The 27,502-nt window shown below is 50.4% G+C and overlaps 2 protein-coding genes and 1 long non-coding RNA gene across 26 annotated transcripts in view; 2 read left to right on the forward strand and 1 right to left on the reverse strand.

Moving 5' to 3' along the window:
• Window positions 1-11,236, forward strand: part of STK38L (serine/threonine kinase 38 like) — an 86,106-nt gene extending 74,870 nt beyond the window's left edge. For 5 of the 10 annotated variants that reach the window (XM_070049551.1, XM_070049553.1, XM_051850891.2 and 2 more), the window contains 9 exons: window positions 291-445; window positions 768-870; window positions 1,826-1,887; window positions 2,801-2,869; window positions 3,660-3,777; window positions 4,728-4,851; window positions 5,166-5,261; window positions 8,664-8,755; window positions 8,839-11,236. In XM_070049551.1, the coding sequence (XP_069905652.1) occupies window positions 291-445; window positions 768-870; window positions 1,826-1,887; window positions 2,801-2,869; window positions 3,660-3,777; window positions 4,728-4,851; window positions 5,166-5,261; window positions 8,664-8,755; window positions 8,839-8,966 (947 nt within the window). In that variant the 3' untranslated portion in view covers window positions 8,967-11,236. The remainder of the gene's footprint in view (window positions 1-290; window positions 446-767; window positions 871-1,825; window positions 1,888-2,800; window positions 2,870-3,659; window positions 3,778-4,727; window positions 4,852-5,165; window positions 5,262-8,663; window positions 8,756-8,838) is intronic. The other 5 variants (XM_070049552.1, XM_070049554.1, XM_070049557.1 and 2 more) reach the window with 1 other exon arrangement.
• On the reverse strand, window positions 9,156-15,413 carry LOC138843888 (uncharacterized). The gene is made up of 2 exons (XR_011379039.1): window positions 14,774-15,413; window positions 9,156-11,888 (listed from the first exon to the last, which is right to left on the reverse strand). It is a non-coding gene; the product is annotated as an uncharacterized lncRNA (long non-coding RNA).
• Window positions 15,414-15,523: 110 nt separating this feature from the next.
• BMAL2 (basic helix-loop-helix ARNT like 2) overlaps window positions 15,524-27,502 on the forward strand; it is a 70,009-nt gene continuing 58,030 nt past the window's right edge. For 8 of the 15 annotated variants that reach the window (XR_011379036.1, XR_011379037.1, XM_070049544.1 and 5 more), the window contains exon 1: window positions 15,524-15,700. Coding sequence is in view for 6 of the 15 variants with exons in the window: in XM_070049544.1 (XP_069905645.1) it covers window positions 15,670-15,700 (31 nt within the window). In the remaining 9 variants the exon portion in view is untranslated. Of the gene's footprint in view, window positions 15,701-20,393; window positions 25,441-25,555; window positions 25,824-27,502 lie in introns of those variants that run through there. The other 7 variants (XM_051850886.2, XM_051850889.2, XM_051850887.2 and 4 more) reach the window with 7 other exon arrangements.

Genomic DNA, 27,502 nt, shown 5'->3' on the forward strand with positions numbered 1-27,502 from the left:
AACCCACTGCACCGCAATGCTGGCCAATGAGGGTATTGTTAATTTAAACTATTTTCCTCTTAGGCAGCTTACTGTGGGTGTTGAGTGGGGATGTTTCTTCCTTGAGCTCTGCTCTGATTGGATTTCACATACTTTCCATTTTAAAAACCATTAAATATTGTAAAACTTTGGCTTATGTAATGACTGCTATTCAGTCTCAAAGCTGGTTGGAGGTATACTGGGGGATCCCAATTGCTTAAACACAAAGAGCTTTTACAGTATGTAATTAACATGACGCTTCCCTTACTTAGGTGACATGATGACATTGCTAATGAAGAAGGACACCTTGACAGAAGAGGAGACCCAGTTCTACATTTCAGAGACTGTTCTAGCCATAGATGCAATCCACCAGTTAGGCTTCATCCATCGGGATATTAAACCAGACAACCTTCTGTTGGATGCCAAGGCATGTGAATAAACTGCGTTATTCGGTGCCGCTCGTTCAGTAGAGCTGCCTGGGAGTGGGCAGCTACAGCTTAGGCTATTGCTGAACTACATCACTTCATAGCGGGGTGCAGGAAGAGGGCTTGCGAGAGAAATGACGTCATGCGGATGGGCTGCCCTGTTACTCCACTTTCTGCTCTTTATAGTTTTACCTTTCACCTGTAGGAATTCCACACTAAGAGTCTTTTACAGTAATTGCCATTAAAAGAGGAACTTCTAAAAGTCTTTTTGTTCTCAAAATTAATGTAGTCCCCTGATTTTTTGCTGGATATCTTTTGTTTTAGGGTCATGTGAAATTATCTGATTTTGGTTTATGCACGGGGTTAAAGAAAGCTCACAGGACTGAATTCTACAGAAATCTCACACACAACCCACCAAGTGACTTCTGTAAGTTTGATTTCCTTTTCTGGTTAAAATATTACAGCTGGTTTAATCCAGCCCTGGCTAGAACCGAAGATTCTATCTCTTTACTTCCTCATTCCCTCAGTGTACCAGTGTGTTTTGGATGTACAAGGGTCCTTCAAAAAGTTTGTGGAAAATGGATTTAAATGGTAAGTTTGGGGCTGGCATTGTGGCACAGCAGGTTAAGCTGCCACTTGTGTTGCTGCTGGCATCTCTCTCTTTTTTTTTTTTTTTTTTTTTTTTGACAGGCAGAGTGGACAGTGAGAGAGAGACAGAGAGAAAGGTCTTCCTTTGCCGTTGGTTCACCCTCCAATGGCTGCCGCACTGCTGCGGCCGGTGCACTGCGCCAGGAGCCAGGTGCTTCTCCTGGTCTCCCATGAGGGTGCAGGGCCCAAGCACTTGGGCCATCCTCCACTGCACTCCCAGGCCACAGCAGAGAGCTGGACTGGAAGAGGGGCAACCGGGACAGAATCCGGCGCCCCGACCAGGATTAGAACCCGGGGTGCCGGCACCACAGGTGGAAGATTAGCCTAGTGAGCCGCGGGGCCGGCCAGCATCTCATATTGAAGTATTATTTTGAGTCCAGGCTGCTCTGCTTGCAGTCCAGCTTCCTGTAATGTTCCCAGGAAGGCCACAGATGATGATCTGCATGGAGCTCCTGGCTGCTGGCTTGAGCGGGCCCAGCCCTGGCAGTTGCAGTATTTGGGGAGCAAACCAGCATGTGGTTTCTTATCACTCTGCCTTCCAAATAAATCAATTTAAATATATGTATGTATATATATATGTATATAGGTATACGTTTATTTTGGAGTAGACGTTTTTTGAAGTTCATGCATAGTTGATTGTCCATCAGCTATTTGAAGTACCCTTGTAGATGTGTCATTTTGGATTTTGATGAGAGTTTTCCTCCCTTGATGACAGTCTGTTTTGTTGAAATTAGCTTTTCAGAACATGAATTCAAAGAGGAAAGCAGAAACATGGAAGAAGAACAGGAGACAACTGGTGAGTCAGCTATGTTTTTAAGAAAGAATTTTGTGTCCTTGTCCCCGAATCCCATGTGGCTTTTTTCCTGATTATCTGGTATCTTTATAATGATTAGGATGATAGAGCTGGTTCTGGAACCACACAGTTTCCTTAGTTTTCGGCAAAGGGAACTGTTGATGTTGACTTTGTAGCTTACTGTAGAGGATGCCTTGTGGCTGTCAGTGAATAGCTGAGCTGTGCGCGTACAGTGAGTCTCACCAATGAGGGCAGCTGCAGGTTCCAGTGCTCCGTCCCTGTGGTATGAGTCCTTACAGACCCGGTACAAGTGAGGTGGTTGCGAGTTTCTAAGAACTTCTTTATAGATAAAGTAAACAGGAAGTTTGGAATGTCAGCAGTGTTACAAGTGATAGATAAAATACAGTTTGGAAGCAGACTTTACCTTAGATGAGCTTAATTCCTCCTGTAATGTAGACGTACACTATTTTTAACTCCATGCCATTTCCCACCTATTATTTAGCAAATACAAGAGTTGCTTCCCCTTTTTCCTGCTTCCCTTTATCTTGTTAACTAGGTCCTTGACCATTCTTAAGGTTAGGAATGAACTTTTAACTTTGTTTTCCTAATTTCTGGTCTAGCACCCGCACACTTAAGTGCTCCCTAAGCATTTGCTCAGCATTCCTTCAGAAAGTGAACGATGACCACTCCTAGTCCAAGGCCTCCGCAGCCACTGGCTGTGGCCTTGGCATTGTGCTGCCTAGTCTTTGATTAGCCAAAGGATTGCAGATTTCCTGTGCCTATCAAACAGCATTACGCGGTTTCCAAAATGTGTAGAGCTATGCATTGGGGGATAAACTTTGTCCTACTTTTAAATGTGTCACTTTTAGATCAGATTTTAACATTGAGAAAATAATTACAGCATCTCCTCTTAAAGGGAAAAAAAATGAATACTGCTGAAAACTGTGGTGGGAATTCTCTGCCTCCCTTTACTGAAGAGTCCCAGGTATTGCTCGTCTGTGTGCTTTCCTAGTCTCGCGGCCCAGAGCCCCAGGCCTTGAACAGTGCTCCCAGGAGATGCGGAGGGGACTCGATACTGGAGGCAGGACACTTCTTAGCACCTGTTTCCATGCACACTAAATGCCAATCATGTCATCCCCCAGATCACTGAGGTGACAGAATCTGTCACACGCTCTCAAATGGCCCCCAGAGGGTTAGCCCCGTGGAGAGCTACTGTCTCAAAGAAATAATTTTTCTAAGACTTTATATGAATTAAGAATGAAAGACTGCGTCATTTCCTGATGGAAAAGCAATGTGTGGGAATTCAGTTCATGATGCAAATACCTGGCGCTTCCATGGTGGTCTGCATTTCACAGAGCTCAATCCCTTTGTCCATTCATCCTCATGTCAGCTCTTTCAGGACAGGTGGCATTGCTCCAAATCTGTGTAAGCAGAAACTGAGACTCCGAGAGGATGGCTAACTTACCAACACAGTGGTAGTGAGTGGAGAAGCCAGGCCTGCTGTTTGCACTGGGCTTAGGACTACATTTACAAATGAGCGAGTGGAGCTTCCCCGGGGGGCGCACTCATGTATTCTGTCACCTAGAGACTGGGCTCAGGGCTTACCACTGAGCCTTACACGTGCTAAACATGCGGAGTCCTTATTAAATGAAAAATGAACTTCTATATATCTATATCTGTCTATCTATATATATCACCTTTTCTGGTAGCAGGCATACTCAGAGATGGCAAAAACCACAGTATGAGTGCAGGTTTGACACGCTGCTCCTTTGTAGGCGTATTCCACAGTTGGGACGCCAGATTACATTGCTCCGGAAGTGTTCATGCAGACTGGCTACAACAAGCTGTGTGACTGGTGGTCCCTGGGCGTGATTATGTATGAAATGCTAATAGGTATGTGTTATCGTTCATTTATGCACATATTCTATACATTTCCTTATCTCACTGGAACATGTATGGCAGATATCCTGAACTCTTGTAAACCTATATCTGAGTTTTCCAGTGCTCAATATAAACTGATAAAAAAAAGGGGGGGTGGGGCTGGGCGTTTGGCCCAGCAGTTAAAACACCCATATCCAACATTGGAGTCCTGGGTGTGATACCAGCTCTGGTTCCTGACTTCAGTTTCCTGCCATTGCAGACCGTAAGATGTAGCAGTGATGGCTCAAGTAATTGGGTTCCTGTCACCCACGTGGGAGACCAGGATTGAGTTTTGAGCTCCCAACTTTGGCGTAGGACAGCACTGGTTGTGGCTGGCATCTGGAAAGTAAACCAACAGATGAAGGCTTTCTCTGTCTCTCAAATAAATTAATAAATAAAGGAGCAGTACTTTAAATCCTTTATTAATTTCAGTAGCATTTTTTTCTTAAAGATGTATTTATTTATTACTTGAAATGCAGAGTTACAGGGAGGCAGAGAGAGAGAGAGAGAAGTCTTCCTTCCATTATTTTACTCCTCAACTAGCCGCAACGGCCAGAGATGTGCCGATCTGAAGCCAGGAGCCAGGAGCTTCTTCCAGGCCTCCCGTGTGGATGCCGGGTCCCAAGGACCCAAGCCATCTTCTGCTGCTTTCCCAGCCATAGCAGAGAGCTGGATTGGAAGTTGAGCAGCCAGGACTCGAACCGGCACCCATTTGGGATGCCAGCACTGCAGGTGGTGGTTTTATCCTCTACGCCACAGTGCTGGCCCCTCAGTAGCAATTTTGCTATAAATCGGGGAATGGAGGCCCTTCTGATGGTTATGCAAAGCGTGCAGGTCACTTTTGCTGGTGGCGCTCGTTCAGGGGTGTAACTTAATTAATTGGTCACCGAAGCTGAGGAGGCTTTCTGCCGTTTGGTCTGTAGGGTATCCACCGTTCTGCTCCGAAACACCTCAGGAAACATACAGAAAAGTGATGAACTGGAAAGAGACGCTGGTGTTTCCTCCAGAGGTCCCCATCTCGGACAAAGCCAAGGACCTAATTCTCAGGTCAGTAGCCAAGTTCCTGGGAGAGGCCGGGGTGGCTTAGCATGTCACGGTACCCACAAGACCCATCCCACGTTTGTCGGGGACTCCACTGATCTACGCAGCCCAGGCCAGCAAGGAATGGGTGTTCGTAAAAGCGTGAACTCCCGAAATATGCAGAAAGTGCAGAAGAGGAGTCTTGTCAGTTACCAGAACACACACACACCTGTTAGCTCTGAGAGACGGACAGCGTCGTAATGCTTTAAAGTGAAATGTCTTACATTCCTGGAGTCTCTAGGTGTAACTAATGTGGTGGCTTCTCTGTTTCCATGTTCTAGATTTTGTGTTGACTCTGAAAATAGAATTGGAAATAGCGGAGTAGAGGAGATAAAAAGTCATCCCTTTTTTGAAGGTGTGGACTGGGGGCACATAAGGTATGCGGCTGGGCTGTGAGCGGGAGAGGTCTGGGTGAAGCAGGATGGAGGAGTTCGTTTGCCTTGATTCTGTGTATCAGATACAAGAAGTAGTGTTGGGAAGTCAAGTCGGTGTTTCCTGGCCTGTGTGAGTGAGTGAGACTAGTGGCTACAGCTGACGCACCATCGCAGGCTGATGGTGTGCTAAGGGAAGAAGCACACACCGTGCAGTGGATGGGCTCTTGAGGAGTGCTTAGTGAGGGCCGTGAACCCCTGCAGGCGTGTCTGCGTCTCACACTGTGACCCTGTCTCTCTCACTCACAGTGAGCTACAGCTCTATTGGACTGCAGGAGCAAGGTTAAGTATGCAGTCGCTTTGAAGAATGGCTTCTGGTTGTTCATCGTGAGCTTTGGCCTTTTCTCATTTATGGTTGAACTACCTGCAGCCGCCTTTTCTGCCCGTGGCACCAGCTAGAAACATGAATCCGGTGGTGCCATTTCCCCTTTCACATAGCCCAGGAGCTGCTTTCTTAGGCTGTGGGCTGTGCTCCTCCCATGGGGACACGGTGCATCTTACAGGGCCTGGCCTGCTCCTCCCGCCCTCACGGTTTGGGGCTACTGTTCATTCCAGATGAGGTGCTCTTCTCTTCCCAGCCCTCGCCCCTGCCTCGCCCCTGGCCCTGCCTCACCAGCTCCTTTTTCACCTTTCTTCACTGGGTCATTCCCCAAGTAGCTTCAGTGGTTGCGGCTGGGCCACACTGAATCCGGGAGCCAGGAACTCCATCTGGGTCTCCTACATGGGTGACAGGGGCCCAAGCACTTGGGCCAGCTTCTGCTGCTTTCCCGGGCCCATCAGCAGGGAGCTGGATCAGGAATAGAGCAGCGAGAACTCTAACCAGCACTCCAGTTTGGGATGGTGGCGTTGCAAGCAGTCTTAACCTGTGGTCCCATGATGCCGCCCCTCCTTTGCACCTTCCAGGCTGCCTGTGTGCCACTCCCTCGGTGCAGGTTTGCACTGCCGAGCCTGCTAGGTCCTTCTAGCTATACAGTTAATAGCCAATACGAGGTAGTGCCAACAAAAGTGTATGGGAAATGGAATTAAAAGATAAGGTTATTTTGGTGCAGAAACCATTTGGAAATCCATGCGTAGGTTTTTGATACTGTATATTTTCCATGAACTTTTGGAAGACTCCCCCTAATTTTTGATCATTAGTTGTGTGTCCATCTGTGTTCTTAAGAACATCACTTGGATTTCTCACCACATCCTCAGGATAAGCCCTGTAAAGTAGGAGCAGTTAGGAGCAGTATTTTACTGCTGAGAGAAACAAGGTGTATAGAAGTGAGGTAAGTTGCCTGCAGTATCACAGCCAGTCAGTGGGAGAGCCAGACCTGGATCCTGTCTGTGTGACTGAACTGTCACACCACACCTGCTTCATCTCATTGTGGAGAACTGGGGTGCCCCTCTTCACAGTCAGAGGGATGCTTGGAGACAGCCAGTCCAATCTCTGGGCTTTATAATGAGGAAACAGAAAGCAAGGACTTGGCTGGCCACAGACACACTGCTAATGGAAGACAAAAAGGATAGATTTCAGGGCTCCAGGCTCCATCATTCCACTAAACTAAGTCAAGTCAGTATACGGTCAGCCCTCCAGCCATATTTTCTGCATCCATGGATTCAGCCAACTGTAGATTGAATATAGTTGGGAGTAAACTTGCACCTGTACTGAAGACATGTAGACTTTTCTTACTATGCCCTAACTGTTGCAGTATGGCAACTATTTATATAACACTGACATTGCCTTCAATATTATTAGTGACCTTCGAATGATATAAAGTCTCCAGTAGGATGTTTGTAGATTCTATGCAGACACTGTGCCATTTCATGTAAGGGACTTGGATTTTGCTATCCATGGATGTTCTAGAACCAACTGGATCCAACCCATGGATACTGAGGGATGACAGCATTAATTATAAACAATGTGGAATAATTCTGGTAAAAAAAAAAAATATGTATTGTTGAAGTGGATTCATTCTGAGAGGAGGAGCTTGATGGGGGCAAGTGGTGTGGAGTTACCACACAGACCCTGGGAGTCAGGTGAAAACAGGCCAGAGGCAAGCAGCCCACAGACTCGTTTATTTCAGTTGGTACTGCAGCTTATATAGCCAAGGCAGCCAGTCCGGTCAAGGGGCAGTCTATGCCCTAACCAATCACAGGCTGTTGCCAGGCAGTTTCTGAAGCCATCCAATCACAACCTGTTGCCAGGCAGGCTCCGTTGCCATGTGGTTTCCGAAGCCATCCAATCACAGCCTGTTGCTAGGCAGTTTCCGTTGCCAGTGGCCATCTTGGCGTGGCCTTTTCATTCCACCACAATGTATCATTTAAGATACTTTGGTAAACTTAGTCCCCAAATGGAGCCAGTAAATATTAGTGGGAAAAAACAGAAGCAATAAACACTGATAGCTTCTTTTAACTATAAACATTTTAGAGAAGGAAGGAATCACACCACGACTTGTATATTCCTGATTCTCTGAAGATGTGTGAGTTGTTGGTTCCTATGTTATGACTGACACAGTTATGATTTGTGTAAGTCACAACAGAGATCTCCTCACAAAGACATAGTCCCTTCATCTTTTATACTCCTTATTTTCCTCAGCGATGTTGGAGTTTACATAATCTCTGCTGGAAGAATTCTATTCCTAAAGCAGTATCCCAAATACTTTGTATAATTATAAAAATCCTTAAAGTAAAATCTCTTCTGTTTTTCTTTTCTTTTCACTAACTCTTGTTTTTCTGCTTTTAAAAAAAAAAAAAAAAAAAAAAAAAAAAAAAAAAGCCTGAGAAAGTCTTAGTACAAAGACATGGAAATTCTACGTAAATGGAAATATTTGAATTAAAAAGTCATCCTCATGGGTTGGGCATTTAGCCTAGGGATTAAGATGCCCTGTGCTATAGTGCAGGACCTGGGTTCAGTTCCTGGCTCTGGCTCCTAACTCCAGTTTCCAGTTTCCTGCCAGTCCAGACTCTGGGAGCCAGTGGTTATGGCTCATGTAATTGGGTCCTGCCACCCATGTAGGAGACCTGGATGGAGTTCCTGGCTCTAGCTTCAACCCTGGCTATTGCAGGTATTTGGGGAGTGAACCAGTTGGTGGGAGCCCCCTCCCTTCCTCTGTCACATAAATAAATATATTTATATACATACATAAATAAGTTTTTAAAAATTATTCTCAGCTCTTGAAATCTGCTTAAGTTTTCCCAAACCCACAGTAAATGCCCTTGGCCTTTGTAATATCTATAGGATAGCATGTGGAATTTGCAAGTAGAATTGTTTATTGGAAAATTAAGGGTTCAAGAAAATTTACCATGGCTACTCAATACCTTTTTTTTTTTTTTCTATTTTTTAAACACTTCACTACCTTTTCATAGGGAAAGGCCAGCAGCAATCCCTATAGAAATCAAGAGCATCGATGATACTTCCAATTTTGATGACTTCCCTGAGTCCGATATTTTACAACCAGGTAAGACAGTGTAACGTCATTATTAAAAATCTGCCATTTCACTAACGAACTGCGTTCATTCACGGCTCACTCTTCTATTCTAGTGCCAAATACCACAGAACCCGACTACAAATCCAAAGACTGGGTTTTTCTCAATTATACCTATAAAAGGTTCGAAGGGTTGACTCAGCGCGGCTCCATCCCTACGTACATGAAAGCCGGGAAGTTGTGAGTGAGGAGCGCGTTCGCCCACAGCCAAGAGAACTCAGGTAGCTGCATCACCAGGCTTGCTTGGCGTAGGTCACAGTACACTGAAGCACTCCTGACGACGGACGGTGGTGCTCGCCGACTGCGAGAGGAAATTCTGCGGGATTAGGATTTCTAAGACTACTACAGGAATTGGTTGGCAGTGCCAGCTGGCTTTTTTTTTTTTTTTACTATTTTATTATTTTTGTTAACTTTATTATACGAAGGTACTGGAATAAAAGGAACATACATCCCTCTGTAACTGCACTGCCTACCTGCATATTAAGGTCCATTCTGCCTGTGTGTGCCATGGCTTCGAACTGTAACACCTCTAATCAGTTCAGGAGAAACACATATCACTTAAAGCAACATCGGCCAAGCTGTAGGTAACCCTGCAGTGCGGCTGTTTTCCTGCAAATCGTAAGGGTCTAGATAATCAGTAAAAGCCATCTCCCGTAGCTGGTGGGAGAACATTTGCCCTACTGGTTTGGACATCCGTAGAATATATCTGAAGACAATTTCTGTAATGGTTTTAAGACATTTAAGGAGAAATAACACTGGTTCTTTATGTCATCCAGTTGCTACACAGACACCACAGTAGGGTGCGACAAGAGCATAATAAGAAAGAGGAAGCTTATCACCTTCACTCAAGCAATCCACTAATATATTTACTTCATTCAGAAATACTGACCTTTATCTATGTAGTCTGTATACTGATAGGGAGATGTTCTGTACTATAGGAAATGGAAGGTTGCTTTTCTCGTGACAAGAGGACTTCTTTTTTACCAAGAGGACACAGCATTATTTTAATTTGATTATGGTGAGTTGAATCCCAGAAATGACAATGGAGGCTGCTTGTAGAACTAGTGTATTTTTATTAAACTATTTTTTTAAATGTCAAACTTCTGATCATGTATATGGACTCGTAGAGAACAAAGCTGTTCACTTTGGTTTTCTAGAAAGTTGTTACATATCACGGCTGGTTAACGTTCAGTTCCTCTGACAGTACGAGTATTGTCGTGCCATTATTTTCCTACGCTCCAAGTGTACCAAAGATCCTGAACGGAGTGGGCGTTCTCCACTGAGTGGGATTTTACTGAGCTGTGGGAAGGCCACGTGCGGCCCTGGCCGATCTTTGACAGGCCCGGCCCCTCCACGTTGAGCTCCTCCGCTGTGGAACAGGAAGGAAAGGCAGGCTGCGAGGTTGCGATTATCGCGTGGGGCCGTGATGCCAGCCCCAGAGTCCAGGTATTCCCTCAGAATTCAGTGATCTTTGCTAGCCCAGCGTTCTCCCTCTAGAATGAGCCGCTTCAGAATACTAGCAGAGGAAGAATACGGAGTGGTCTCACGTGACGATAGCCCCGCCAGCCACCTGTGCTCTCCGCGGAACCGCCGCATGGCCGCCCACAGCTCGCTCCTCCTCCTGCGCGGTCCTCCTCGGACTCCCTGGGCTCATCTTCCCTTTGCTGGTCTCGATCACGTGGCCGAGCCGGAGGAGAGAGGGAGCTCTTTTACAACTCTGGGTTTTCTCAATTGGGCTAACTCTGATTTTTCTAATTATAACTGCCTTTAATTCTTTTTTCAGAAACATCGTTAGCGCCTGCTGGGGTTTGAGATTGTCACCCCCCCCTCCTGTCCTGGGCTGGGAGGAGAGTGCCCTGGGTCTGGTCTAGGCGGGCAGCATTGAGGTTGCCTCCGAGAGGGACTGAGATGGATGCAGAGGAGCGGGGTCACCTGAGGTGACCGCCACTGCTGCGGAGACAGCGCTTTGGTTCAGTTTCCCTGAGAGTGCTTAGGACCTCCTGGTAGTGCAGGGGCCGTTCTGGAAGGGTCACTCTGCTCCCTGGAGTTAACAGAGTGCTTCACCATCTTTGGGGGTTCCCCTCATCACGAGCATTTCTTAAGTGCCTATCCAAAAGGAAGTAAAGACTGCCTGCCCTTTGGAAGCTAAGAATTTGATTCATGATGCAAATTAGCACACGATTTGCAGAGTACCCTTGAGACTGAATCCTCTCTATTATTCGTCTCCCATATTTCAGGTGAATCATTTCATTTAAATGACAAAACGCTATCTGATCAACTGGGTATAATGACATTTCTTTAAATTAGACTCTATTTTGAATTAAAAGAGTTTTATTATAAACTATGTGTGTTTTGGTTTTTCTAAGTATACAGAAAGCTTGTATAATTTAGAATTATTGGTTTCCTGATTTAATGTAGACTGATTTTTTTTAATTAAAAACCTTTGTATTAAAACAAGTTATGTTATTTTGTTCATGCATTTATTAGTGATGTAGTGTTAAATTTATAAAATGTATTGAAGCATTGTGCTGCCTGCAAAATAAGGACTCACTTAGAAATCAGCCACGTCATACACAGCTGATTTAATAAGCTAGTTGAATGGAAAATGTGGAATATTAAAATGTTCTTTGGTTGCTAAGGCATGGTTAAGATAGGGTTACTTTCATTTCTATAGCAGCATACTTTTTCAGTTTTTGAAAACATCTTTGTGTAAATCTATACCTTTTAAAACATTTTAAAGTACATTTTTTGGTTTTTTTTAAAAGATTTTATTTATTTTACTTGAAAGTCAGAGTTACACAGAAAGAGGAGAGGTAGAGACAGAGAGAAAGAGAGATCTTCCATCCGCTGCTTCACTCCCCAGTTGGCCACAATGGCGAGAGCTGCGCCAATCCGAAGCCAGGAGCTTCTTCCAGGTCTCCCATGCGGATGCAGGGGCCCAAGGACTTGGGCCGTCTTCTACTGCTCTTCCAGGACACAGCAGAGAGCTGGATCAGAAGAGCAGCTGGGACTAGAACCGGCGCCCATATGGGATGCTGACGCTTCAGGCCAGGGCATTAATCCACTGGGCCACAGCACCGGCCCCTGGTGTTTTCTTGTAGGAAACCTTTAGACAATCAATTAATCAAAATTAATATAAGATCAATTAATGGAAGAAACAGCTCTCTCTTTTTAGTGACCTGAGACACATAAATTGAGATTTTCATCAGTAGAGCTCCCTGGCAATGAAAAGCATTCTCTCTCTGAATTGTTAAAATTCAGAACATTCAAGATGATTGTTTTGCTACAAGCATGATTAATGCCCCCCCTTACTTAAATTTCATTTCTCTTTATAAGTGCACTTATCTCTGAGAAATCTTAACACACTGAGAACAACTATAAATACGAGACACTTGGGACTACTAGAGGCATTTTAGATTTTTATGAAAAAATGTGAGGGATAATGCTGCTTTAAAAAAGAATAAAGTAATATATATATATTAGTTATTTTTTAAAAAGCAATAAAATGCAGCATTTGTCTAGAAAAATAATCATCAGGCTCTTGAGTTTGGTGTTCAGGTACTGAGTTTCAGAACGTGTCTATGGTGGCATGACAGCTTTTTCACTGAAAGGAGGACAAGAATAAGAACTGTTTACAAAGTTTCCGCTGGTGAGGTTACTTTGGTTTAATTTTTGAGTGTTGAGGTAGGCGCTATTCAGAACTCAAGACTATTTTGTAAATGTAAACTACTGAACAACTTTTACACTTGAAGTGAAAACAAAATAAATATTTGAAGTTTCAGTCGTGTTATGTTTAAGCAGTCGGGATAGTTGAAAACGTCTTTATCTAAAGATCTCCCTACAAAGCTATAAGCAAAAACATAAGGCTACACAAACTCTAAGTTGTAGTGTCAGGGCCTGGCTGAGACGAGAGCTATATAGCTGCTCCATGAGTTCAAAACCTGTTGGTAAGCAGAAAACTGAAAATGCCTCCCACCAGCAGGCACTGAAACTGGCCCAGGTAGCACTCCGCCCCGTGCCCCAGAAAGCACTGACAGTGACGACACTTTTCCACTGGCCCAAAGGAGCCAGACAGGATCCTGTTCAACCCGGTCACACTCTGGTGGTCCCTAACCTACATCTTTTCCTTAATGCCCTTGTTAAACAGGGAAGTCATTGCGTGTCAAAATCTGGGCCTCGGGTGGGCATTTGAGCAGCAGTTAAGATGCCCCTTGGGATGTTGGCGCCCCATCAGGGTGCCTGGATTCATGTGCCCGCGCCACTCCCAAGTCCAGCTTCCTCGTGTGCCCTCCTGTGAGGCAGAAGGCAGATGATGGCTCGAGTACTTGCATCTGTGCGTTGTCTGAGAGACCAGAATGGAGTTCCTGGTTCCTGCTCCTTCCTGGCCCTGCCCTGGCTGCCGCAGGCATTTGGGGGCCTAGAGCAATGGTTGGGAGATCTCTGTCTCCCTGCCTCTGAAATACAAATTAATTAAAAGTTGCCAAAAAGTTACTGTTAAAAATGAAAATGGGGGGCCAACTCTGGGGTGCAGCTGCTAAGCTGTGGCTTGCATTGCAGGTATCCTAATTTGGAGCCTGGTTTGAGCCTGACTGCTCCACTTCCCGTCCAGCTCCCCACCAATGCAGCTGGGTAAAATAATACCTGAACAGGAGGGGCTGGCGTGCTGTGGCATAGCAAGTAAAGCCGGCAGTGCCAACAACCCATATGGGCGCTGGTTCAAGACCCTGTTGCTCCATTTCTGATCCAGCTCTCTGCTATGGCCTGGGAAAGCAGTAGAAGATGGCCCAACTCCTTGGGCCCCTGCACCTGCATGGGAGACCTGAAAGAAGGACCTGGCTCTTGGCTTCAGATTGAGGCAGCTCCAGGCGTTGCAGCCAACTGGGGAGTGAACCAGTGGATGGAAGACACTCTCTCTCTCTCTCTCTCTCTCTCTTTCTGCTTCTCCTCTCGGTGTGACTGTGACTTTCAAGTAAAATAAATAAATCTTTAAAAAAAAAAAAAAGGAGTTGAAGAACCCTCCTGTACAATTCTGTGGAATGCAGAGGGAACCCTCCTGTGCAGCTCTGTGGAACACAGGAGGAAGGGTGGAGGCCCCTGGACACCTTGCTCCCTGTAGGAGCGCAAAAGTAAATCTTACTATCGTCTCCGACACCCAGGAATGCATTGTCTGTAAGGGGAGAAGAGCTGCAGGTAATAACCACAAGTACAGAGACACCTGCATAGCACCCCCCCCCCCATCTTGTCCTAAGTTTTAGCCTTGCTTGTGATTTTCCTGGAATTTTAGTGTACTGCTACCCCTGTCTGGCTGGTAGAAATCCTGCTCCACCCTGCGTCATCTGCTGCAACAACCAAGGGCGCAGAGAATGCCTCTTCGACGAGAGGCGGCACTGGCCGTGGTGGCCCTCTGGGGAGTGCACGAGCGGCTGGAAGACCTCTCTGTCCCTCATTCTGTAACTCTGCCTCTGAAATAGGCACATCTTTAAAAAACAGCAACAGCAATGTAACTGACACCAAAAAACTATGTATGCTTAGGGCCCTGTGATGTCTCAATACACATTGTATACACTGTGCAATTCCCAAATCAGGGTGAACATATGTATCAAATACTTCACCATTTCTTTATTATGAAAACTCAGCCTTTCTCCCAATTTTTTGAGCAAAGCCTACAGTACATCATTATCGACATTCATTTTTTTCTGTGCAGTAGAACCCCAGAATTTCTTAACTCCTAGAGAGACAGAATCGTCCATGTGCTGGGTCACTCCCCAAAGTGGCAGCAAGGGACAGGGCGGGGCCAGGCTGAAACCCGGAGCCACAGCTCCTGGCACAGTCCTCAGCCCCGCTCAGCGCGGCCAGCAAGGCGTAAGGACTCCCCAGCTCCTGCCCTGCAGGGAGAGTCCCGGACCACAGCGGGCGCTCTGCATTCCTCCGGGCCTTCAGGCTTTGGGTGGAAGTGAATCACTCTCAAGACTTGGCCAGATGATGACTCACCCGCAAGCTTGGACGCCGTGCACGACGTCCACTGCTAAGCAGACCCGACTGATGAACTTGCTTCGACCCTCGGCTGCCCAGACAGGACTGGAGGTGTCTGATGCACCTGGGGCCAGGGGCTGTGAGTCTCCCGGAGATGCTCTCGGGGCCAGATGGCATAGCATCAAGGTGGCACCAAACAGCCGCCCTCGTCCCCCCACACACGCCCTTGCGAACCAACTCGGACCCGTGTTCTCCGTCCGGAAACCCGGGCCTGTGCAGGTCTGGGGCCTCGCTGCCCCGGCCAGCTGCAGGATGAGCTTCCCAGCTGCCCGCAGTGGTGGGTGGAGGTGGCATTGCGGGGTAGAAGCCAGGAGTGCGACGTTCCCAGAGCGGTTTCCGGGCTGGGAGGGACCGGCGCGAGCCTAACCCCAGCTGCGTGCAGGGTCCGTCCAGCGAGCCCCCAGGGAACGTGTTTCCGGAGTGACCCACGCACTCCAGGAGCCCAAACGGCGCCCCTGGTGTCCCCTCCACCGCCCTCTAAGCAGCGACGCGCAGGTGCAGTGAGCGCCCCGACGCGCGCCCGGCCCTCCCCGCCCTGCCAGCCCGGAGCGCCGCGGCCAAGCCCCGCGTTCTCCAGCGCGCGGCTCCACGGCGCCTCCTCCGGCCCCGGCCCCGGCCCCGGCCCCGGCTCCGGCCCCGGCCCCGGCCCCGCCCGTCGCGGCTCCGCCCTGCGCCAGCTCCGCGGCTCCAGCGCGGAGCCCTCGGCGCGCAGACTGCGGGTGCCAGCCCAGGCCGCGGGCGGAGTCGGCGGCGCTCGGGGCGCTGCGGCGGGGTCCCCCGGCTCCCGGGCCGAGCCCAGCGGCTGGGTGCCCGCGCCCCTACCCGGGGCCGACCTACGCTAGGGGGCTCGGGCGATGGCGGCGGAAGAGGCGGCTGCGGCGGGAGGTGAGGTTGCCGGGGGTGGGCGAGCGGCGCCGGGTGAGCCCACGCTGTGCTCGCGGCTGTGCCCGCGAGCTCGTGTGTGCTCCGAGGTCCCCGTGCTGTCGCGCAAGCCGGTTGTCATCTGCGCCTCGGTGCCTGGCCGCGAGCACTGCCGGGTGCCGGGGCGCCCCCGCGGGCGGCTGCAGGTGCACGGCGGCGCTCACCTGCACCTGCCGAGCCCGGCCGGCCTCGGGGAAGCCGGCCCGCGCCGCCGCAGCCGCAGCTCTCGGTGTACGCTTAGGAGGAATTGCGTGCCGCGAGTTGGAAGTTAGGGCTTTTGTGGTTTTCTTTGCTTGGGACCGCTTCTCCCAATTACGGGTCGGAGGGGATGTGTCCGAATCTCTGCCGTTCTGATGTGTGTGTTCTTTGCTGATGATACGGACTCATGGGGGAATTCTCCTGTAGGACTTGGAGGACCGGGTGTAGGGCTGGGACTCCCCCTGTGCCCCGGCCTGTTGCTGAACTCTGCCTGGTGTTGGGACTGGGTCATTTGAAAGCCCTTGACCTTTGTTTTCCCATCTGTAAAGTGGGTGGATAGCAATGGTGTGTGCTTTATAGGGTTGGTAGGATTCAGTGGGGTGCAAGTGCACGCAGAATGCTCAGCCTCTATGTGGGAGCTACTTGTTTCTTAGACAGTAGCTTCTGGTGGGGATTAACTTAGTTCCGATCTGTATTACCCCATCAACGAGTCGTCTGCAACCTGTGAAGAAAGTGTTGTCCTACGGGAGTTAAAATTGGCTAAATTGAGCCGGCGCCGTGGCTCACTAGGCTAATCCTCCGCCTTGCGGCGCCGGCACACCGGGTTCTAGTCCCGGTCGGGGCGCCGGATTCTGTCCCGGTTGCCCCTCTTCCAGGCCAGCTCTCTGCTGTGGCCAGGGAGTGCAGTGGAGGATGGCAGACCAGGAGAAGTACCTGGCTCCTGCCATCAGATCAGCGCAGTGCGCCAGCCACAGCGGCCATTGGAGGGTGAACCAACGGCAAAGGAAGACCTTTCTCTCTGTCTCTCTCTCTCACTGTCCACTCTGCCTGTCAAAAAAATAAATAAAAATAAATTGGCTAAATTGAGTATTTGGGTTTTTCTGGGGTGGAAAAAAAAAAGTGCAAATGCCCTATTATTTGGAAGAGCGACTTTCCCAGCCGAGTCTCGGGGACTTGGAGAGTTTTTCTTAGGGGTGGGCTGCTACTCTGCTCAGGACCACATGTGAAGCTGTGAGTGGTGGTGATTCATTGTATTGAGGGGTAGATGGGAGAGCGGAGCCGACACCTGCTGTGTGCCAGGCGTTTCACAAGCACTGCCTTTGTCAGTCTTACAGCAACCTTGTGGTGCAGGGGGCGTCTCCATTTCACAGATGAGAAAATTGAGGCCTGGTAATCCCACAATGGGAAACCAAGCTGCCTGCCTTTTCCTGCTCTCACTGAGCAGTGCTAACAGACACCTCTTTATCTTCGGAGGGTGGGAAACAATTATTTGTCCGCATTCTCCCCATCACCAGGGGTAGAACAAGAAAGGTTTTGATGTGAGAGGCGGGGGTCCTGTGTTCCTGTACACTCGCAGGCTGTCCCTGTGGAGAAAGCCTGGCTTGGGCTTACGCTGCAGGAGCTGCTGAAGGACTGTAGGTGGCGCTGGGCAGAACCACCTGCTCACTTAGGCTTTTGGATACTTTTTTACTTGTTTATTTTGAAAGGCAGAGAGAGAGAGAGAAACAGAGATCTTTCCTCCACTGGTTCACTCCTCAGATGTCCACAACAGCTGGGGTTGGGCTAGGACAAAGCCAGGAGCCAAGGGACTCAGTCCTGGTCTGCATGTGGGTGGCAGGGAACCAAGTGCTTGAACCTCCCAGCGTGTGTGCTGGCCGGAAGCTGGAATCAGGCACAGAGCTGGGACTCTGATACCGGATACGGATGTCCTAGGTGGTGGTCTCACCACTGCGCCAGACCCCTACCCGTCCCATAGATTTGTGACAAGGTCACATATGGGATGGATGAGATGAAGCCTGCTCCCACGTGGTAAGTGGTTCCAGAATCCCCAGGCCGCCTTGGGGGTCGGGGTGGGGGTGGGCTCACATGTGCCTGAGTGCTGGCCGTGGACAGACTTGGCTCTGGAGTCTGCCGGGCTGCTTCCTCGCCTGCCCCTTTCGCATCAGTTCTGCAGTTGCTAAGGTGGCTTCCCCTCCTCTCTGTGTCTCAGAGCCCCGTCTCCTTTGCCCAGGCCGCTAGTCCTGGCCTCAGTCCTCAGGCAGACCAGGAAGGGAGGGGCTCCTGGCTCTCAGTGGTGTGGGGTTGCACGCACTCAGGTGCCTGAGATCGGGTCATTCGTCAGCATCTGTGGCATTACCAGGGGGCGGGAGCTCTGCGGCACGTGCCTGCCCTGGGGGAAGTGATGTCCGGTCCTGGGATTTGCAAGTGTGCGAGCTGGAGCGGAGCCGGAGTGACCTTCCCAGGGCTGTGAGCGTGGGAACTGAGGTGAACCTGCGGTAGCAGCCGGTTGTGAGACGGAGCTGTGCACACCCCCTGCCCTGTTTCTCCCATTACTCAGATGCTGTGCCGGTTGCTGGTCCCCGACACACACAGTTTCAATTGTATCATGTTAGGCTCTGATATCCTTTTTTTTTTTTTTTAAGATTTATTTATTTGAGGGGGCAGAGTTACAGACAGAGGGAGAGGCAGCGAGAGAGGTCTTCACCCACTGGTTCACTCCCCAGATGGCCAGCAACAGCTGGAGCTGGGCCAATCCAATCCAAAGCTAGGGGCTTCTTCCTGGTCTCTCACGTGGGTGCAGGGGCTCAAGCACTTGGTCATCTTCCACTGCTTTCCCAGGCCCATTAGCAGAGAGCTGCATGGGAAGTGGAGCAGCTGGGACTTGAACTGGCGCTCATATGGGATGCTTGTGCTGCAGGCAGAGGCTTAACCTAAGATGCCACAGTCTCGGCCCCGGGCTCTGATCTCTTAATTATTCAACAAAAAAAATTTTTTTTTGACAGGCAGAGTGGACAGTGAGAGAGAGAGAAACAGAGAGAAAGGTCTTCCTTTACCATTGGTTCACCCTCCAATGGCCGCTGCGGCCGGCGCACTGCGCTGATCTGAAGGCAGGAGCCAGGTACTTATCCTGGTCTCCCGTGGGGTGCAGGGCCCAAGCACTTGGGCCATCCTCCACTGCACTCCCTGGCCACAGCAGAGAGCTGGCCTGGAAGAGGGGCAACCGGGACAGAATCCGGCGCCCCGACTGGGACTAGAACCCGGTATGCCAGCGCCGCAAGGCGGAGGATTAGCCTAGTGAGCCACGGCGCCGGCCTCAACAAATTTTTAAAATATCTCTAAGTTTCTTAAAATCATTCCAGTTATACAATATTAAAATACTCCCTTGACACTGCCTAAGTGTTGTTTGGTACAATAGGAAATGGTGTAGCAGGTTAAGCTGCCCACTGCCTGCAATGCCTGCTGTTCCACTTCCAGTTTGGCTCCTTCTAATGATCTTGGGAAAGCAGTGGAGGATGGCCCAAGTGCTTGGACCCTGTACCCACGTGGGAGATTCTGATGAGACACCTGGCTCCTGGCTTCATCCTGGCCCAGCCCTGGCCATTGTGGCCATCTGGGGGGTGAACCAGCAAATGCAAGATCTCTCATTCTCATTCTCATTCTTAATCTCTGCCTTTCAAATAAATCTATAAAAAAAAGAAAGAGAAAAAGAAAAAGAAAAGAAAGAAAAGTAGAGTGGCTGGGACGTGAACCTGTGCCCTTATGGCCTGCCAGGGTCCCAGGTGTCTGTTTACCTGCAGTACAGGCTCCTCAGAAGTATGTTGCATAAAGATAAACCTCTGTTGGGGCACATGTGTGGCCTGTCACTTCAGATGCCCACATTCTGTACCTGAATGTATGGGCTTAATTCTTGTCTCTGGCTCCCAACTTCAGCTTCCTGCTAACAGAGACCCTGGGAGGCAGCAATGGTGGCCCAAGTAGTTGGGTTTTTGCCACCCACATGGGAGACCTGGAATGGGCTCCTGGCTCCTGACCCTGACCTTGCCCCCAGCCCCAACCATCATAGGCATTTAGGGAGTAAAAGAATGAAAGAACCTCTCTCCCCCTCCCCCTCCTTTCCCCCTGCCTTCCTCTCTCCTCTCCTCTCCTCTCCTCTCCTCTCCTCTCCTCTCCTCTCCTCTCCTCTCCTCTCCTCTCCTCTCCTCTCCTCTCCTCTCCTCTTTTGACAGCAGAGTGGACAGTGAGAGAGAGAGACAGAGAGAAAGGTCTTCCTTTGCCGTTGGTTCACCCTCCAATGGCTGCTGCAGCTGGCGCGCTGCAGCCGGCGCACTACGCTGATCCAAAGCCAGGAGCCAGGTGCTTCTCCTGGTCTCCCATGGGGGTGCAGGGCCCAAGCACTTGGGCCATCCTCCACTGCACTCCCTGGCCACAGCAGAGAGCTGGTCTGGAAGAGGGGCAACCAGGACAGAATCTAGCGCCCTGTCCTGGACTAGAACCCAGTGTGCTGGCGCCGCAGGCGGAGGATTAGCCTAGTGAGCCGCAGTGCTGGCTGCCTTCCTCTTTTCTGTGTCTCTCAAGAGTATTTTAAAACACTCTACATTTTTTCTTTCTTTCTTTCTTTTTTTTTTTTTTAAGATTTATTTATTTGAAAGTCAGAAGTTACAGAAAGAGAAAAGGTAAGACAGATCTTCCATCCACTGGTTCACTCCCTTGATGGCCACAACTAGACCAGGACTAAGCCAGGCCAAAGCCAGGAGCTTCTTCTGAGTCTCCCAAGTAGGTGCAGGGGCTCAGGGACTTGGGCCTTCTTCTGCTGCTTTTCCAGATGCATTAGCAAGGAGCTGGATCAGAAGTGGAGTAGCCGGGATTCGAACTGGTGTTCACACAGGATGCTGGTGTCACAGGTGGTGGCTTAACCCACTGTGCTCCAGTGCTTGCCCCTCATTCCATGTTTCAATAAGCCTTTGGAAATTAGTTCTCATCCTTACAGAGAGGGAAAAAGAAAGACAGCTAAAGGAAGAGGAACTGTAGGGGGAAATCAATCTTCCACGGAATATGGTTTGCATTACGTGACATTTAGATTGAAAGGTTAAAATGATTGTCATAAAACAATAGCAGCCAAGACCTCCAGCGTGTTTTCCTTGTGGTAACCTAGGTTTCCTGGCAGATGGGAAATGCCTTGGTCCTGTTTGGCTGGCACGACGCCGGAGAGTGGCACGCCAGCTGCTCGCCTTCTCGCCCACGACACCTCCCCTCCCCCACTTCCCCTCCAGGCCTTTGTGCAGGCTGGGCCACTCCTGGGGTACCCTGCCCTCCTTCTGGTGGATGTGGGAATCCTACACAGGGTGTGTGGAGGAGGGGAGGGCAGATGTGGGGACACCGGCCTGGGCTTTGCCTGTGTTGCCCATGTGATTCCCAGGTTCATTATCAGCTGTGGGACCTTGGCCAACTTGGCTAACTTCTCCGAGCCCCACTTTCCCTATCTATAAAACAGAAGGGTGGTGCTGGGATTAGGTGACAGAGCCGGTGTGTGAGCACTGGCCTATACTGGTGATTTTTTTTCCCATTTCAGGAAACCTGCCCAGAATCTCCCTGACCCCCACCAGTTGAAACCATTCTTCTTTTCTGTTCTCCTTAGTTTCTTCTTTCAATTTTATTTGAGAGAAAGAGAGGGAGCTTCCATCCACTGCTTTACTCCCCAGATGGCAGCAACAGTTGAGGCTGGGCCAGGCCGAAGCAGGAGACCGGAACTCAATGCAAGTCTCTCAGGTGGGAGGCCGGGACCCAAGTACTTGAGCCATCACCTGCTGTCCCCAGGGATGAGCGTTAACAGGAAACTGAAGTAGTTCTAGGACTCTGACGTGGGATACTTGTGCCCAAGCAGTGTCTTAACTGAGCGCCAATGCCTGCTCCTCAACTCCCCTCTGCACGTTATAGTTTGTGTGTGTGTGTGTGTGTATGTGTGTATGTCTGTATGTCTGTAGTACCACTCATACCTGTTCGCTATGAGTGATTTATGTGGACGTCTTAGCTGCACCCTTGAGTTACACATTCCAAGGAGAGCAGGGCTGCTTCTCACTCATCTTCACCATCTCTGATTCCTTGTACCTATTAAATGCTTAATGAAGCTGTGTAGGTTTCGAATGAATGGTGGTTTGTTTAAGGTGTAGGCAGGGTTGGGTCCATTCATAAGGGAGCTATGAAATACACAAATACTATTTGCTGGGAACACAGATGGCGAGCTGGATGAAGCAGGAGACGTGGTCTAGGAGGCTCCAGAGTATGTTAGGCTGGGTAAGAAATGCAGCCGATTATCTGTGATAGCAGGTAGAGCCTGGTAGAATGTGAGAAGGGCACCTGTCAGGTGGGCCTTCTCCCCTGAAGCCGGGAGGAGTTACATCCTGTCCGTGGAGGAGGGCATCCCGGAGGCTTTTGGAGAAGGTAGCCGTTCAGGATTAGTGGAGAGAGAATACTTAGGTTGCGAGGAAGAGAGTCTTGCAGGGACAGGACAGAAATGTAAGACCACTGCTGACGTGCTTGGGAGGACTCGGGCTAGGGTCCTTTGGCTTCGGGTGGGAGAACCAAGGGTTCTGGTGCTGGGGTGGCCTGCCCTTCCAGGCCTGGTGTGCGGCATGAACAGGGCACACAGCTTGTCTGTCCTACAGGTGCAAGGCTTCCTCTTCTCCAAGGGAAGTTTCCTTTGGGTTCCTGGTCAGCAACAGAGCTTTTGTCTACCTCACTCTGAATGGCCAGCGATGGCATATTTCTTGATTGTTATTTGTTTGAAAGGCCAAGCAACAGAGGTCTTCCATCTGCTGGTTTGCTCCCTGAATGCCTGCAACCACCAGGGCTGGGCAGGCTGAAGCCAGGGACCTGGCCACAGCCCAGCTGTGGCGAGTAACCCAATTACTTGAGCCATCGCCTGTGCATCCCAGGGTGCACATTAGCAGGACGCTGGATCAGACTTGTAGCAGGGACTTGAGCACAGGCACGTCCACTGGGAACTTGGTGTGTCAGCCACTGAGCCCGGCAGCTGCCCTGTTGGTGGCCTGTTTCTGGTATATAAGAAAGCTGGAAGCAGAGGCTTTGCTTTCTGCCAGGCGGTGGCCCATGAGGGTTTAGCCTGCTAAGCGCGTTTCACATTCTTTGTTCTGTGCAGCTACACCTTCTCCCGTCACAGCCTGTTGGGAAGCAGGCATCTGCGCTTTCCACATCTGTCTCACATGATGACCTGTGATGTCCTCCTGTCTCCCGTACTCGTGTATGCTGGATGTGGACATGGGCTCCAGCATGTCCATAGTGGAAAACATGGCATGGAGCTAAAGGCCCTCAGCCTCCGCTCCCAGTGCACGTGTGTTACAAAGGCTTCCTGTGCCCTGCATGTCTGAATATGTCGCTGGTATGAGGACAGCACTGCTGGGGGTGGGGGCTGGCACTGTGGCATAGCGGGTAAAGCCACCACCTGCAGTGCTGGCATCCCATACGGGTGCCGGTTCAAGTCCCAGCTGCTCCTCTTCTGATCCAGCTCTCTGCTATGGCCTGGGAGAGCAGTGGAAGATGGCCCAAGTGCTTGGGTCCCTGCGCCCACATGGGAGACCCAGAGGAAGCTCCTGGCTCCTGGCTGTAGCCAACTGGGGAGTGAACCAGCAGATGGAAGACCTCTTTTTGTCTCTTCTTCTCTTTCAAATAAATAAAAAAATCTTTAAAAAAAAGCAAACAGCACTGGGGGTGGTGCTCGTGTGCTGACATCAGGAGGTGGTCCTGTTTTGATTGGCATTCGGTGCAGAGGATCACTGACTTGAAAGTGATGAGCTGTGGATACACCTGAGCACATCCTTCTCTCTTCTTCTCGGAAGAGCAACACCCCTGGAGAATGTCCAAGGCACATATGAGTTTCACAGAAGTACAGATCTTTTTTTTTTAAAGATTTTATTTATTTATTTATTTGACAGGTAGAATTAGTGAGAGAGAGAGAGAGACAGAGAGAAAGGTTTTCCTTCCATTGGTTCACCCCCCAAATGGCCGCTACAGCCGGAGCTTCCTCCCAGTCTCCCATGCAGGTGCAAGGCCCAAGCACTTGGGCCATCCTCCACTGCCTTCCCGGGCCACAGCAGAGAGCTGGACTGGAAGAGGAGCACCAGGAGTAGAACCCGGCGCCCATATGGCATGCCAGCACCGCAGGTGGAGGATTAACCAAGTGAGCCACGGTGCCGGCCCCAGAAGTACAGGTCTTAAAACAGTTTACATTCAATGGGATTGTAATGGACTGAGAAGGTATCGAACAGGAAGTTCGTGGAATGGGCTGTTTTAAGGACTACAAGACTGTCTGGATTAATCATTGCTTTTTGAAGATCCAGGAGAAGCTTGGGAAGAAAGATGGACGCCGTCTCTGCTCCACGAGCACCCTCTAAGCACCCGCCAGCTCCCTGGTTGCAGAATTCAGTTTTGTCAGAGTTTGGATATTTCCAGAGGTGTGCTGTGCTGTGCTGAGCTGCGCTGTGCTGGCAGGGCCACAGAAGGAAATCGCACTGCGTTCCCGCTGGGCTGGGCCAGCTCTTGCACGGTGGGTCACCCAGCCCGCCACTCCGCCCTGCACAGGAGAGACCCGTGTGCTCCACGTGCTACGGAGCTGGCGGCTTCCTGACTGCTCCCTTGGGTTTCCAACCCAACCTGCTAGCAGCACCTTGGGCTCTCTGCTTCCTTCCTACAGTAATCTTGGCTACCTCCGGGCCACGTGGCTGCGCGCAACACAGCCTGATGACGTCACACCGGAAATCGTAGACGGCGTCTCGCAAATTAGTTATCAGAGGGTTCAGAGATGCATGTCTGAAGCCAGTTCTCTAGAGAGTGTGTGAAAGTGGCTTCAGATTCCGAACACCGTCATGACCAGGGTGTGTTGGTCAACGTCACTTTGGGTTGTGTTGCTTTCTGGGATTCTGTTTGTGGCACCTCGGCACCTGCCTGTCACAGACCTGTTTCCTTTCTTAGTCCTCTTTCCAGTGTCATCGCTATGGAAAGCTGCACAGGTACTCCTGGGAGCACTCAGGAGTCTTTTCTCCCAGAGTTAACGTGAAGGTGTGTCATCTTGCTGATGCCTGCGCACTGCTTCCAGGCTCTCTGTAGGATTTGGCCAGTCCAGTCGGGCCTGCTTACCACGAATCAGGATGGTGAGCCACATCGTGTCTCCTGCTGGCGGTTCCTGCAGGGATTCTGCGTCGTCAGCTGTGTTCTCTCGAGGGTGGCAGCCATGCGGCCGTAACCCCTCCACAGCTGCATCCGTTTTTGCCCCCTGTGGAGAAAGCTGCTGGCGCTGACACTGGTAGACCCTGCACTCCTCCTCTGCATGGAGGTCCATCAGGCCTGGGGCAAGTTCGGGGACTCTCCTTGGGCCAGTCTGAGGCACTGCTCTTGCTCGCTTTGGCCCAGCCCTGGATCAGGAGGAAGGCCCATGAACTCGTCATGGTCAGGGCAGCATTCCTGAGTGCCCGTGTCATGCTGACCATGCTCTGTGTCATCGCTGTGTGGTTTCCTGTGGCTCCTGCTTCCCTAGAGTCGCCGTGACTGTTCCCACTCCCCCTTTGCCCATTTCAGAAGCTTAGCTTGCATCAGCCTCTCTTTGGTCTGCTGAAACGGTCAACGGTTCTTAGCCTTTTTGAGTAGTCACTGTGTGCCAGGTGTTCGGAGTGCTTACACAATGTGATTAACGGAATCTGCAGCAACTCTGGATGGTAGGTGCTATTATATTTTTAAAAATATTGTTAATTTATTTGAGAGGCAGAGAGCGAGAGAGAGACAGAGACGCCTACCTCCCATCTGCCGACTTACTCACCGAATGTCTGCAACAGCCACAGCTGGGCCAAGCTGAAGCCAGGAGCCCAGACCTTAATCCGGGTCTCCCACATGGATGGCAGGCACCCAACTGCTTGAGCCATCAGCACTTCCTCCCAGAGTGTGTGTGATCAGGAAGCTGGAATTTGGAGTAGTGTCAAGCGTCGAAGCCAGGCACTCTGATATGGGGTGCGGGCATCCTAGTGGTGCTGCAGCTGCTAAGCCAGAAGCCTGCCCCTGACAGGTGCTGACATTCTTCTGTGCCGGAGATGTGGAAACCAAGGTACCAAACGCTTCCGTACCTGGCCCGGGAGTGCATCAGGCAGAACTGCTGGCCGCCCAGCCTGGGCCTGTGTTGTGTTCCTTCAGTGCCTGCGGGGCATGTGGATTTGGTACCACTCCTGTGACAGGCAGGCGTCCGTGCTGAACTGATGCGATGGGAGGCAGGGTGGGATACCGGTCCACTTTGGCCTTGAGAGAGTGTGAGTTCTCTCCCCAGCTACTTAGGGGATGCTTGGCTCGTGTATTAGTCAGGCACAAGCAGGGAGCAGAATCAGTGGGAGACGTGTGTTACGGCGTTTACTGTGTGTGTGGGGCTCGTGCCACTGTGGGGCTGGCTAGGCAAGGCTGCACTCCTGGGCTGGGTTGTCACCTGCTCTGCACAGACTCCACCTGCTGTCCCTGGTGAAATTTCTCTGTTTAGGGAAGCATCAGCTTTGTTTTGAAGGCTCTTTGCCTGCTTAAACCAAACCCATCCAGACTGTCCAGGATCCTGTCCCTTTTTGATAGTCAGCTGATTATGGACTCTATTATTTTTTAAGCTTTTATTTATTTATTTGAAAGACAGAGTGACAGAGAAGGAGAGACAGAGAGAGAAAGAGAGATCTATCTTCCATCCGCTGGTTCACTCCCCAAATGCTTGCAGCAGCTGGGGCCGGGCCAAGCCAGAACCAGAACTCCATTCAGGTCTCCCACAGGGATAGCAGGAACCCAAATACCTGAGCCATCATCCGCAGTCTTGAAGGCACGTTAGTGGGAAATTGGATTGACCCGGAAGAGGGACTTGCTCTAGTACTCCACTCTAGCATTCAGGGGACATCCCAGGGTGCTTAACCTGCTGCCCCACAACTCCTACCCCCAATGACAGAGTTAAATCAAGTCCATAAAGGACCTGAAGGCCCCACACAGCAACACCCAGGCTGGTGCTTCCCGGCATAACTGAGGGCACAGTGCAGCCCGCCAGACGCAGCAGAGGCCATGGTAGCCGTCTACTCCCCAGTTTCCTGGTTGGCTCACAGAGGCTACAGACACCAGGGGATTTTTGGGGGTTGTCCGGGAGAACAGCCCTGTAAACGGTTCAGGCCTGGCATGTCAGGATTCAGCAGGAGACGGCGGCACGGCTGGGGTCCCACCCACGGTGGTGACTCAGCCCCATTCCTGTCCCTGTCTGGTCATTCCGGTTCCCGGCAGCGGTTGGGCTTCCTCACTGGTGACCTGCCCGGCTCTCTTCTAATCCATCTCTTGTCTTGCTCAGGCTCCCACGAGAGGCCTCCTCCATGTCCAGGAAGTGGCGGCTGCCACCATCCAGACTTGCCACGCCGGTGGCGGGCCCAGGGGCCTGCAGGTCAAAGCCGCCCGGCATGGAGCTGGAAGCCCTCCACCCATTTCGGGAGTGATGCGGGGGCGGGCCACACATAGCACCGATTCTCCCGAAGAGGCAGTCTCTATTCTGTGTCTTTAGCTTGTGTTTAAACCGAGAGTGATGCAAAGTGGGGCGTGTGGGCTCCCCACTCTGAGCCCCCGTCCTCAGCTGGGAGGTGAGCGGGTTGGATGGAGGTCGGCTCTTTTGTCCGCTTCCGCTCTGATGGACCTCTGCCTGCAGAGAAAACCGTGTATCTCTTTAGGATTTTCTCAAACTCTTCCATAGTAATTTTTATCTGTAAGAGCAAAAGCAGTTGATTT

This window comes from Oryctolagus cuniculus, chromosome 9, assembly GCF_964237555.1.
Source record: "Oryctolagus cuniculus chromosome 9, mOryCun1.1, whole genome shotgun sequence".
In the NCBI taxonomy this organism is placed as follows: domain Eukaryota; kingdom Metazoa; phylum Chordata; class Mammalia; order Lagomorpha; family Leporidae; genus Oryctolagus; species Oryctolagus cuniculus.